Source organism: Solanum pennellii, chromosome 2 (assembly GCF_001406875.1).
Source record: "Solanum pennellii chromosome 2, SPENNV200".
NCBI lineage: Eukaryota > Viridiplantae > Streptophyta > Magnoliopsida > Solanales > Solanaceae > Solanum > Solanum pennellii.
Genome location: NC_028638.1, coordinates 43667329 through 43680208, shown reverse-complemented (window position 1 = coordinate 43680208; position 12880 = coordinate 43667329). Strand labels below are relative to the sequence as shown.

General features: G+C 33.5%; 2 protein-coding genes and 2 non-coding genes across 5 annotated transcripts; 1 reads left to right on the top strand and 3 right to left on the bottom strand.

The window, feature by feature from the left end:
* The first annotated feature begins 111 nt into the window (after window positions 1-111).
* TRNAR-ACG lies at window positions 112-184 on the top strand. The gene has a single exon. It is a non-coding gene; the product is annotated as a tRNA-Arg (tRNA).
* Window positions 185-265: 81 nt separating this feature from the next.
* LOC107010842 (uncharacterized protein At4g18257) lies at window positions 266-4035 on the bottom strand. Its single transcript, XM_015210110.2, has 4 exons — window positions 3584-4035; window positions 2434-2748; window positions 1576-1742; window positions 266-583 (listed from the first exon to the last, which is right to left on the bottom strand). Exons 1-3 carry the CDS (start codon window positions 3883-3885, stop codon window positions 1586-1588), a joined length of 774 nt encoding a protein of 257 aa, XP_015065596.1. The 5' UTR covers window positions 3886-4035; the 3' UTR covers window positions 266-583; window positions 1576-1585.
* A 2113-nt stretch (window positions 4036-6148) lies between these two features.
* On the bottom strand, window positions 6149-6220 carry TRNAT-UGU. Its single transcript has one exon. It is a non-coding gene; the product is annotated as a tRNA-Thr (tRNA).
* Window positions 6221-6655: 435 nt separating this feature from the next.
* LOC107010840 (urease accessory protein G) lies at window positions 6656-10399 on the bottom strand. 2 transcript variants are annotated; one of them, XM_015210107.2, is made up of 7 exons: window positions 10240-10399; window positions 9968-10156; window positions 9277-9337; window positions 8536-8737; window positions 8265-8386; window positions 8056-8160; window positions 6656-6913 (listed from the first exon to the last, which is right to left on the bottom strand). In XM_015210107.2, the coding sequence occupies exons 1-7, from the start codon at window positions 10311-10313 to the stop codon at window positions 6830-6832; spliced, it is 837 nt and encodes a 278-aa protein (XP_015065593.1). In that variant the 5' UTR covers window positions 10314-10399; the 3' UTR covers window positions 6656-6829. The 2 variants fall into 2 exon arrangements, with proteins under 2 accessions (XP_015065593.1, XP_027770051.1); XM_027914250.1 differs by having other exon boundaries at window positions 10252-10396.
* Window positions 10400-12880: the final 2481 nt, after the last annotated feature.

The following is a 12880-nucleotide window of genomic DNA, read 5'->3' as shown; positions in this document are numbered from 1 at the left end:
AGATAGATGATACTCTTATTTATACTAATAACAGTAATTCTTCCAATTAAGGGAATTAAATTAATGTGTCGCAATTATAATAACAAAAAGTTAAATTAATGTAGCAACAAAGACTCCATGGCCCAATGGATAAGGCGCTGGTCTACGAAACCAGAGATTCTGGGTTCGATCCCCAGTGGAGTCGTATTTTTTAATACTTACTTATCCTTCTTTTGTAATATCTGTTGAATTTAGCCTCTTAACTGTGTGATAACGAAAAACTTCATTTTGAGATATTCACTATTTTCATTTCCACCACGTATACAAAGTAATCGCTTTTACATGATAAACATGAAAGTGAACAAGAGAATTCGTCATAATTAGGGTTTACATAGGAGCATTTGCTAAAACGATTGAGCTCTCTACTCCTTCATAAAGCAGCACCAACACTTGAAACGACTTGGTTTCATCTAAGAAAGTCCAGAAATTCAAGGTGCTAGATGCATCCCGTCTTTTAAGTTGCCAAAGCTGATGCTTGGATTCGCTATCCTTCAGGGCTTTGTTCAAATGAAGTGCAGATTCAAACTTCCAGCATCAAAAACACCTGTCAGCCAAATTGAAGATGTCCAAATGTAATTGTAGCTACAAGCACTGAAAGAGTCTTTTGCAGGAGGTGAATGGGGTATGGATTATCAACTTTAAATGAAATTCGAACAACTGGGAGTTGAATAAGGCTGCTGAATTCTTCCATCTTTTAAACACATATCAGCAGCTAAATAACACAGAAGACAGCATAACACAAATCCCTAGCAACAAGGGTGTGATTACAGTGAGTTCATGCTAAGTCCTTGGTATTTTTTTCCAAATAGTTCAGGAGTACTTTACCTTCTCAAAAAGAGTATTCTTGGTAGAACATGACTTACCAAACAATCAGCTTTCTACAGCTTAATCTAGAATCTGTAATACCTTACTCCAAATCCTCAATAGTTGATTACATGAATAATACAAAAAGGTAATCATAACAAATATTTGCTCATTTTATAAAACTCATCCCCAAACATGCCTTAAAAAATATTTGACATATATTCCGACAATCTAGAATTCAATGCATTGCAAAAACACCAAGGCTTATAGTCTAGTACAAGTAGTATCAGCGAGAGTTTTCCATGTGGTAGGGGTGGGTTAGATTTCTACAATATTCCCCTATGCAATAGGAAAAGAAAATTAAAATACATTGTCAAATATGATCAAAGATATGTAAGTTCATTAACATTGACAAAAAATCAATAACCAAAAACTCAGTTAGTTGCCAATATGACTGCATAACACTTCAATTTTTTTTGATTAATAACAAATACGCGGCCATTAAGGCCCAAAACACCCATGCTTGCCAATCAGTAAAAAACCAATAATCTACCAGCGTCATTTGGAGACTACAATAAACCTGAAACTTATAATCGGGTGAAAATTTGGTGCACACAATAGTCCATAATCTAAAGATGACAAAGTTCTTCCAAATACCACGGTGTCACCAATCACAATGAAGTCTAAGGAATGCTGTAACAATTTCACAAGGTTTATACTTTAGAAGTTTACCTCCTCCGGTCTATGTCTGCTCTGTCTTGGAAGCCTTCAATTTCTCAATCTGCTTGCGGAGATAAGCCTGCTTTAGTTTTTCTCGACGTGCTGCAACTTGTTCTTGCCTACGTAGCTTGAGTTCTGATGCTTTTTCCCTTGCTTGACTTGCTTCTTTATGAACTTCCCTGAGAACAGCAACATGAAATGCAAATGTAAGTAGATAAAGGTTGTGAACAAATTAAATATAGTAAGAGAAAACAGACTGATAAGCAATAAATGAACTTCTTCGCAAACAATAAACGACAATTTTCTGCACTTGTAACTTATGTTTAGGGATCAAATTCTTTGCTCGGGTAGAAAGTTACTTCTCAAGCAAACTACCCAAGAAAAATGAAAATAAACAAAGACAAGAAGAGGAAGGAGGAGAGGGGTTTCCTTAAAGCTGACAATCAAGAACAAACCTAAGATACCTAGGATGTTTTAGCACCCAAACTCCCATCCTTAAAATCCGGTGTCCTGTAATTTATTTGATTTTAATGAATATTGTTAACTGTTTCACTTTTCTCTGTTTTTAACAGGAACCTTTCTGCGTTTGCGCACATAAGCAAGTACCATTCTGATCATTGATAGGTTCATAATTCTTCCATCACAATTGGGTAGATGTTCTATTTTCCTAAATCTATTAAATACTATAAGCAGAAAGTGTTCGCAACAAATAATGCTAGGCACAAAGTGAATCAGACAGTTTTATGAGTGACTGCAAAGTCTTGCAAACATCTTAAGTAGTGTAAAACACAGGAACTAGATTTTTTTTTTCTACTCAACTGAGCATACAAACATTTAAGCTCAAAATAGTGTATAAATAGCAATACATACATAACGAAACGCTTATGTTCACTTCGGTCGAATGTGCCAGCTTGGCCAAGTCCTGCAGCTTTTGTGTCTGATAGTAGGGAGGCATCATCATCTCCATCTTCATCTCTTGGTTCTGTGTTAGAAATGTCATGCCGTTGAAGCTGTTCAGAGTCTTCCTGCTCCTGGCCCTTCCGAAAGAAGTCAACACAGTACTTCTCTTCCTCCTCCCCATCAGAAAGCTCACCCCTCACCAGCTTATCATATAACTTAGCCTTTCGTTCTAAGGCAGCATAGCTTACTGAACCATCCTTGATTGCTTTCATCTCAAGCTTGTCCCTAAAATGAAGGAGAAAACAGACATGAATTACACTGTTGTGGAATCATAATATTAACATCTCATAGAAAGTCAGGAATATGCCAAAAATCCCTAAAGGTTGCGGGCTTGCAGCTTCTCTATTAAAACTAACTTCTTCCTGCAAGGCTGTGTCTTCTCTGGTTTAAATAAACACTCTCAACCATTCATGCCAAAAGATGAAAAAGAATACAAAGTATGGAGGGAACTTGATATGGAAAGACAAAGCAATATGCAACGGGGAGCCTGCTGGCACATACAAACATGATTTAGTTCTACAGTAAAGGGCTGGAGCACCAATAACTCTAGTGGTTCAGACAATAGCCTTGGAGGCTTTCTGGATCACAGGCCTCATAAGACACCAATGTGCTACCAGAGCAGTCCTCCACCCACTGCTTAACAGATATGCCTTGAACAAAAATGAATATCAAATGCGTAAACATGTGCAGGACTCCAGAAAATTATCCCAAAATAAGATAAAATCCAACTTCAACTCATGATATAATCAATCAGAACATAGAATCAAAATTTGCCCTAATTTCCACAATTGCATCAAACTATAAAATTCTAGTATATGACTTACTAATCACCATCCTTCCCCAATTCCAATCCTACAATCAAAGCCAGAATCTTAATCACATATACAACTGCAATACCTAAGATACTTTAATATCAATTCCAACTCTCTGATAGTATCAAACTATCATTAAATTAGATTCTAACCTCAATTATGAAACCCCAGAACGCTGAACATGAAAAATTGAAAACGAATACTATAATTAACAAGTAAAAATAGGGCAAGGGAAGCAGAAAGTATACTTGGCCTCTCTGGCATCAACCCCATGATTTTTAGACGAAAAGACGTTCTTGGCAGCTATCTTCTTCTTTGCACGATGGATCTCTAGATGGGAATAATTCGGGTCAGCAGCAGAAGGGTGGACGGTCTCTTTGGCGACGCGTTTGGCCTCTTCTTGAGATTTGTATAATTGGGCTTTAAGCTCAAGGATGGAAGAAGCACCGACGCCTTCAATTGGTCGGATCTTTTTGGGCATGATGGTGGATTCCGTTAACCATCCTAACGACTCCACGACAACCCTCTTCTTCTCCCCACCTTCCGCCATTGATTTCTTGCTCTGCACACACACACACACCCCTTTTTGGGTTTGATTGATTGATTGATTGATATTGGTTTTTGATGGTTCGAGTTGTTCCTTTGCTTCTACTCACTGTCGTTTGGGTTTTGGGTTAGAATTGAGGATTTGGGAAATTTTGGAGACCTTATTTGAAATACGACATTTTATAGGGGCTTTCTGAGAAACTTACAAATATTCTTCTCTTCGAAAAATTTCATGGGCAAGCCTGGTCAAATTTGGCTATGAAATTAGCTACGCCTCGTGTCTCAATTAACGTGATACTTTCAAATTTTGAGATTTAAATAAATTTATTTTATATTATTAATATTTTAAATATTTTAAATTATCAAATTATTATAATTTATAATATTTTTAAATAATTTTAAAAAAATTAAAATTTCATAAAATATTAAAAGATTCATTTACAAATTTTCAATCTTAATTCTTGAAAAATGAAAAAATGTCACAATATGAAAAAGAGGGTGTACTAATAAAATGAAATATTATCTTTAACTTTCGTTAATAGTTAGGGTGTTCTTTTGCTATTACTAATATAAGTTAAATATCATTATTTTAAAATAGTTAGTGTGTTCTTTTACTATTACTAATATAAGTTAAATATCATTATTTTAAAAGTTAAAATTTTGCATTCCATGATGTCATATACCTCATTGTTAGAAACAATAGGAAAGTTTGAACCTTTAACATAGTTCAAACTTTTCTAATTTTGAATTTTGATAATTTTCCTCTTTTTTATGGTTCATTGAATTTTGAGTGAAAGTTTTTCGTTCCTACAATAATTAAATTGGAGAAACTCTCTTCAGTCGCTCAATTATTCCTATTCCAATTCATGCATCTCTCCTCGCCATTGTCAACATCACCTACACTATTATTTTTTCTTCGATTTTCCTTAATTCTCTCTGGCTCTAGAACTATATTCACTAGCGTGAGAGAATGTGCTAAATGACTTGAACATGCAATATACGGCATTATCATTGTTATGCATGTAAATAGTCATATATAAGGGTCTAAGGAAAAGGAGTGATTGGCGGTAGAGATAGTGACTAAGAGAAAAAGAAGGATAATGTAAAAAAATATTCAAAATTTACGATTGAAAAAGATTAAATTATTCTTAAACTATGCTAAAAGTTTAAATTTACCTTTTATTTATAAAATATAATCCTTAATGGCAGATATATGGTACTCCACTTTATCCTAAGCTTTCGATTTTTAAATGTAAAAGCAAATTTTATCTATTTTAACAACATTAAAGACATATTTGACTCAATTATCAGTCAATAATTTTTTTATCTAATTCACCTACTTTTTTTTTGTATAATTATTCCATCTTCTACACGATATAAAACACATATGAATTTTTAATAAATAATAAATAATTAGCTCATAACTTATACATATTTTATTTATGTGAAATCTGATAATCAGACATTGTTTTGATGTGTTAAATTTTGTACAAAGCAACTAAAAACAAGCCATTAAACTTAATATTAACTACTTATTGAACATCTACACCTTAGTTATGTACATATTATCAAAATATATTACAAATTATTAATTATGTATTTTTTATACTAAGTCTTTACTGTTATTTTCAGAGTTAATTTTGTTACTTTGATTCATGCTTTGTTGACAATACAAAAGAATGTGGTCCAACGGATGAGGCTACTCCTTTCTTAACTAGAGTCTCGAGTTCGAGTCCTAGATATGGAAGAATCTTTAGTAAGGAGCGATTCCCCCAAACGGGAACATGTACAATGCGAATTTAAAATAGTCGGGCAGCCTCTCCTCCCTTAACTAGAGTCTCGGGTTCGAGCCCTAGATATGGAAGAATCCTTAGTAAGGAGCGATTCCCCAATATGAAACTTGTACAATGAGAATCTAAAATAGTTGGGCTCTAATACGGGTGGTGTATAAGACAATACAAAAACCAAAAAAAAAAATTTGTTTCTTTTGAAAATGTATTTTGCTCTTAGATATGGAACAATCTTTAGTAAGGAGCAATTCCCCCAAACGGGAACATGTACAATGCAAATTTAAAATAGTCGGGCAGCCTTTCCTCCCTTAACTAGAATCTCGGGTTCGAGCCCTAGATATGGAAGAATCCTTAGTAAGGAGCGATTCCCCAATATGAAACTTATACAATGAGAATCTAAAATAGTCGGGCTCTAATACGGGTGGTGTATAAGACAATACAAAAAAAAAAAATTGTTTGTTTTAAAAATGTATTTTTTGCCCCCATGCAGGATCGAACTACAGACCTCCAGTTTACAAGACTGGCGCTCTACCACTGAGCTATAGGGGCTTGTTGATGTAAATAGTGGAGTTTAATATACATATCATTATAATTATTTATCACTCAAACAAAAGAAATATACTACCTCAAATCTTTCATTTCAAGTATGTATTTTTTTTTTGGGGATTATCTATTTGGACCTTTTGAAATGAAATATTACTCCTAATGAACACGTCCTTTCTTGTAAATAAACGTTACAGATTTGAAAAGTATTTTAAAAATTACCATTGTTGGAATACTTTCCAATCGAAAGTGGTCTAAATCTTACATTAAAAGCTCAACCAACCAACAAATTATTGAGTTTGGACAAAGGCAAAACACCCTCCTTGAAGTGGCAAGACTAAATACACTCCACAAGCGGGGTTTGGGAAGATAGAATGTACGTAGACCTTACTCCTACCTTGCGGAGGTAAAGGGGTTGTTTCTAGAAGAAAGTAAGTATGATTAATGATTGATCAAACAAACCAAATTAAATATAGGAACTTATAAATACTTGGTGCTTGTGCATAACAAGCATTATTCAGTAGACAGATTATATTAGTCCAGAAACAGGGAAATTGAATGTTCTATAGCACTGGAGAAGCCAAAAGATCCACAATGTTCAAGTAAAGTTTTCAATTAGCGCTTCTTATTGCCTGTTGCAACTTCCCAAGATTGTAAGATATGGTTCACTATGTCCTCTACACCAACCCCATGCTTCACCTGCAGTTAAATCAACACACTCATATCGCGTTAGGAATCAATAGATCAAAATCACACATTTGCACAAGAAAGTTCCGTTCTCACAAATGAAATCTCATTCTTTTCTCTAGAACTAGTTCTTAATAGCAGGCAAATCTTCTGATGCACCCCTCTCAACTTTTCCTTTTCAGTCAAGAAGTTCATGTATCAAGGTATGTTATCAAAGAAATATATCTGAACTAGAATATTTGTATTATTTGGTCACTAAAAGCATGCATATTTGATCACATCTTTATAAACAAAGATTCAGAAGCTTCTCCACCTTCATCAAACAACTTCAAATAGAAGACGAGGGAAATGCTCCAAAGAATCGAGAGAAATTGAAAGAGAACAAAAGATGTATGTATGTCTAAACATGAAAGCTATTTCTTTCACTGTTGCCTTCGTGTCATTGTGTAGTCACAATTTAGGAAAGCAAATGTAACATGGTATTCTACATAGCCAGGGCGAAGATTCATATGGCAAACGCAGAGCCAATACGACTTTTTACACTTCCATTACTATTTATTCTCTCAAATCATCAATCCCCACAGTGACCAAGCTATTTGAATCTAAGTTGCACAGACTCTTCACAGTCGATGCCGCACCCGTGTCGGATTCTCCAAAAATACACTACTTTTGGAGAATCCGACAAGCACCCGTTGACATTTTGGAAGAGTCCGAGCAACATAGATTTGAATAGCATGTAAATTCAGGATCAGTTTCAAATGTATTGATATGCTTAAGTTTATATTTAATATGAAAAGAAGTCAAATCAAATGTAAACAATGCAAATGATATTACTACAAGTTGATTTTGACTTTTTGGAAATAGAAAGCCTATTTATTTATGGAAAAACGGTTAATGATTCCCGGACAAGCTATACGCAGACAGAAGGTAGAACAAAAGGGAGTTATTTTTGGACAAACTTTTTACATTTCAAGAATTCACAAACACACAAATGACATTTCGTATATGCACATCATTGTTTTACTCTTCAAATACTGGAGAGTTACAAGCTGATCTTTCAAATAGGTAAAGCTTGAACAGTGGTATTTGATTCAGAGTCATACTAATAAAATTACAAAAAATAAAAATGAATAGAGAAGAGAAAATTACTGAACCTGAGCAAAAACAAAAGGGCCACCATCCCGCATCCGAAGTGCATCACGCTCCATGACGGACAAATCTGCTCCCACAGCTGGTGCCAAGTCGGTCTTATTTATCACCTAAATTTTAGAATGAACAATCATGTAATAATTTGATCATGTGCAGACAGAAGTTTACACTTGATATATTTTGGAAGTCAAAATGTGCAAAATAAGAAACATACAAGGAGATCTGCTTGTGTAATTCCGGGACCTCCTTTTCGAGGAATTTTGTCACCCGCAGATACATCTATTATGTAGATTATGTAGTCAGCAAGTTCCCTACTGAAGTTGGCAGCTAGGTTGTCTGCAATAAAGGAACTTTTATTAAACCAAAATTGAAACGGGTTAATATCTGATCATACAGTGATGTAAGACGGTCATTATCTTACTGAAAATATAAACTTTAATATCCTTATTAGTTTGCGTCTGCAAACAGTTTCTGTGACCAATTACCTCCACCAGATTCACAGAGTAGTATATCTGCTTTGTACAAATTAGAAAGCTCCTCAAGAGGTCCAAGGTTAATGCTTATATCTTCCCTAATAGCAGCATGTGGGCATCCTCCTGTCTCCACTGCTCGAATCCTTTCCTCCGGCAATGCACCATGTTTTATTAAGAACTCTCCATCTTCTTTCGTGAATATATCATTTGTTACCTACAAAGAAATGCATCTTAACATGGACAATAATTCATTCTACATCTTAGAACAAAAACGTGAAGATTTCAAGATCATAGACTTGGAAAGTGATGAAAGAGCGTCGGAATTCCTGAACACCAAATACATGCTTGCACATAACGTATTTCCTGCCAACTAACAAATGTCAAGTAAACTCCCAAAATCTCGGTTTTGAAGTTTTGGCAGATGCCAATATGTGATGCTTAGGAAGGAGTCCTTAATGATAAAAAAACAAGAACATGACCTATTGAGATAATCTCCAAAGGCAATTGTGTATAAAGAATGTTGTTATTCCACTTGAATGACTCAATCAAACGGCAAATTGCATGTAACCCCCATCTTCATCTAGAATTTCAGATGATGAGGCAAAGAAAGATATGAAAACCACCAATAAACTTGAGTTTCGTTTTCCAAACCACAAAAGGGAATCCACCAGTTCCAAAAAATTGTGCAGACTAAACTTTATTCATGAAGTACGTCACAATGGCAAAAGAAAGAAATCATTTGGTGGTACATACTGCTGCAAGACTGTATTTTTCCCTCAAGACTTTACATAATGCCAGCATTAAAGCTGTTTTCCTGCATATAAAAGAACAGTTAGTCCCTCAAAATCTCAACATGTTCAACCAAAATTTTACAAGCTAATTACACAAGAAAGAAACTGCGATTGGAGGAAAAGCAAAAGCAAACACTAATACTACAACAACAATAACATACCCTGTAAAGTCGATCGAGTGGGGTCTGGGGAAGTAGAGTGTACTCAAACCTTACTACTACCTCGTGGAGGTAGAGACTGTTTCCGAAAGACCCTCGGAGAGGCAAAAGCTAATACTATACAATAAAAATCAATTCACTCCAGTACATTATGAACCTTGAACTGAAAAGGAAAATGCTCTAGCACACTCATACACACATTCACACAGTAAGATATGTGTCTAATGGAACAATTGTGTTCCTATATGCAGAGTTCTAAAGATTCAATTTTTTTTTATCTATAAAAATGGCCCATTTTGTTTCTTACTTGGGTTGCTTCAGCTAAAAGAAAATCCTACTCATAACAGATACCAAAAGCTACTAAATATCATCCTCCCCCTTCTACTCTCATTTCTCAAAGATTGAATTTTTCTTCTCAAGTACTGAAAACCCTTTCACTTGAACACACATCCCAAGACATAAATTTAAGAAAAATTGAGGGAAAAGAAGAAATACCCAGTACCAACAGGGCCACCAATTCCAATAGTAAAGGCTCTTTCACTGAAATTCCTGTCATTAAGTGGAGGTGCCCTTCTGCTAAAGTAGCCAGGTGAATAAATAGGTTCATGAGAGTGAGGAGCCAACCCATCATGACTATGGTATACTTTCCCATCTGCTCCTACCCATGATGTTGCTTTTGTGTCCCTGATTCATAAAGTAAGTCAACTAATTAATCAAGAATCAACCCCCAAAAAGAAAATTAAAAAAATGACAGAGCAAGTTTGTACTGATGGGTATGGTCATGGTCATGGTCATGGTCATGATGGTGGTGGTCATGCATATGGTGGTCTGAAGAAGCCATTTGAGTGGAGATTCTCAGAGTCAAAGAGGGTATCTCAAGGGTACAGGGGAGATAAAAGATTCCGAATCAACCCTTGATTAAAATACTCCTTAAATTATTCGTTTCTTTATTGGGACTTTGGAATAGTTGGTGAAGGGCGAAAATTAGTCGGACCGTTTACATCAATTCAATATATACATGTTATATATTTATATTTATAATTTATTTTCATTTAATTTTAGTTAATTAACATATATTTATTTCGTTAAATTACATAATAAATTTTGATGTAAAAAATATTCGATACAAATAAATTTTTTTCGTTGGTGAAAAGAGAGAGTTCCAAATCGCGATCCTTTATATTTAAGAAGTTAGTTTAATCTTGTTCTTCAGATGTGATTGTGAGCATAATTGGTTCATTATTTTAATATAAGAGCAAAGTAATTATTAACACGAGAAACAATGTTACTTATGGTGTCTTAATTTTAATTATTCATGTGTTGTATTTAAGATTGTAAAATTAAAAGATATTTTAATATATTCTACATATTTATAATTTAAAATTATAAGATTTAAATTTTATTTACTATTTAAATTAAAATTGAAACGAATGAAGTAATTTAAAATTGAATGATAGGACATTTTTTCAAGAAGAGAGCAGGTGAATAAACAAAAGTTTTTGGCAAAAAAACATTGTTAAATTATACCTCAAACTTAAACTACATTTTTAAAGTATCATTTTTAGCAGAAAACATCCTTCAAGTATTTAAAAGTGGATAATTTTCATCCTTCTGTTAGATATCGTCAAAAAACTAAGGAATTCTATAAAAATATGAGTAGTTCATGTGACTATCAACAAAAAATTCCTGCATAATTTCATTACATGCTATAAGAAGTTTATGAAAAAAATATTAAAAATCTTAGATTCTATTGTTTATTGAAACAAGAAATATTTGAAAGGCGTGAAGATACATGACCTACTCATTTTCTTTTTAGTAACAGAGGAAGTTGAAGCTTTATTATCTTTTTTATTTTTATAGTCAAACTGTATTTAAATCAATAATTTTTTAGCCAATTTGATGTAGAAGTGACCAAAATATTAATTATGTGTTGTATTTGAGTTTCATTTTACATTATTTTAAGAGAAAATCTCCAACAAACGCCGCTTCTAATATATTTAATTAAGCAGAAACATATTTCAACTATAATATTTTTAATATCAAATTACATGAAAAATAAGTGAAAAACTATCAAATTAAAAGATTTTACATAATGCTAAACTCAATTTCAAGTTCAGGATAGTATTTTGGTGTATCTAAGAATAATAATTACGAGGAGATGATTTGAATTTTGTGGGATCTATCAGTTTTTCAATAAATTCAAGTAGAAGTATGAAAACTGTTAAACTTTTAAATAGTTAAAGAATGTTTTCTACTAAAAATGATACTTTAAAGATATCGTTTAAATTTGAGGTATAGTTAAAAGATAATTTTAGCAAAAACTTGATTAAACGATGTCAATTTTAACGTTGAATGTTGAACATGATCTAAAAGTGTACACTTTTTTTAGTAGAGAAGTAAGATAACTTTGTTCAAAATTATACTTGAAGTACACAAATAAATTAGGCTATGTACTCTTTTTGGAGTAATTCTTTTAAAAGATTATACATTTTCCAAAAAAAATAGAATTCTAAATGAGCCTCTGAAGTTTTAACGTTGTGCATATTATCCTCAATGTATGACATGTTTTTCTTCCCCTTAATAGTTATTCTAGCAAGTTATAGTTCACAAGTTTATCTTGAAAATATAACATTATTTAAATTAGGAAAAATTAAACGGTTAAACAAATTTATATTATTTAGTTACTTATCATATTTATAGTTTACTATAATTGTCATTCACGACTAATATTATACATTAATTATGTAGGCTGACTTTGAATTTGTATAATTAGTCACATTTGCATATGTATAATTCGCCTGAATATACAAATACATATGTATAATATACAATTTTCTAATCGATATACATATACAATTCACCCCTCTCACATTTCTTTCCCTTTCTTGCTCGTCTCTCTCCTCCCTCTCCCAATCTCGCTGGCCTCTCTCCTCTCTCTCCCAATCTCGCTTGCCATTTATACAAATGCATATATATGTATGATATACAATTATCTAACCAATATACATATACAATTTATCTCTCTCCCACTCTCTGTCCTCTCTCGCTCGCCTCTCTCCTCTCTCTCCCAATCTCGCTTGCCATTTATACAAATGCATATGTATAATATACAATTATCTAACCGATAAACATATACAATTTACCTCTCTCCCACTCTCTGCCCTCTCGCTCGCCTCTTTCCTCTCTCTCCAATCTCGCTTGCGATTTATACAAATGCATATGTATAATATACAATTAGCTAACCAACAAACATATACAATTTACCTCTCTCCCACTCACTGCCCTCTCTCACTCACCTCTCTCCCAATCTCGCTCGCCTCTCTCCTCCCTCTACCAATCTCGCTTGTCCTATATACAAATACATATGTATAATATACAATTATCTAACCAATATACATATACAATTCA

Coding starts and splice junctions, on each gene's coding strand:
- LOC107010840 (XM_015210107.2), bottom strand. CDS start 10,313: ATGGCTTCTTCAGACCACCATATGCATGACCACCACCATCATGACCAT. Junction 10,157..10,239: donor GACCATGACCATACCCATCA/GTACAAACTTGC, acceptor TTTATGAATCAG/GGACACAAAAGCAACATCAT. Junction 8,738..9,276: donor AAAAATACAGTCTTGCAGCA/GTATGTACCACC, acceptor ATTTCTTTGTAG/GTAACAAATGATATATTCAC.
- LOC107010842 (XM_015210110.2), bottom strand. CDS start 3,885: ATGGCGGAAGGTGGGGAGAAGAAGAGGGTTGTCGTGGAGTCGTTAGGA. Junction 2,749..3,583: donor GTTGATGCCAGAGAGGCCAA/GTATACTTTCTG, acceptor CCTTCATTTTAG/GGACAAGCTTGAGATGAAAG. Junction 1,743..2,433: donor GAACATAAGCGTTTCGTTAT/GTATGTATTGCT, acceptor TGCTGTTCTCAG/GGAAGTTCATAAAGAAGCAA.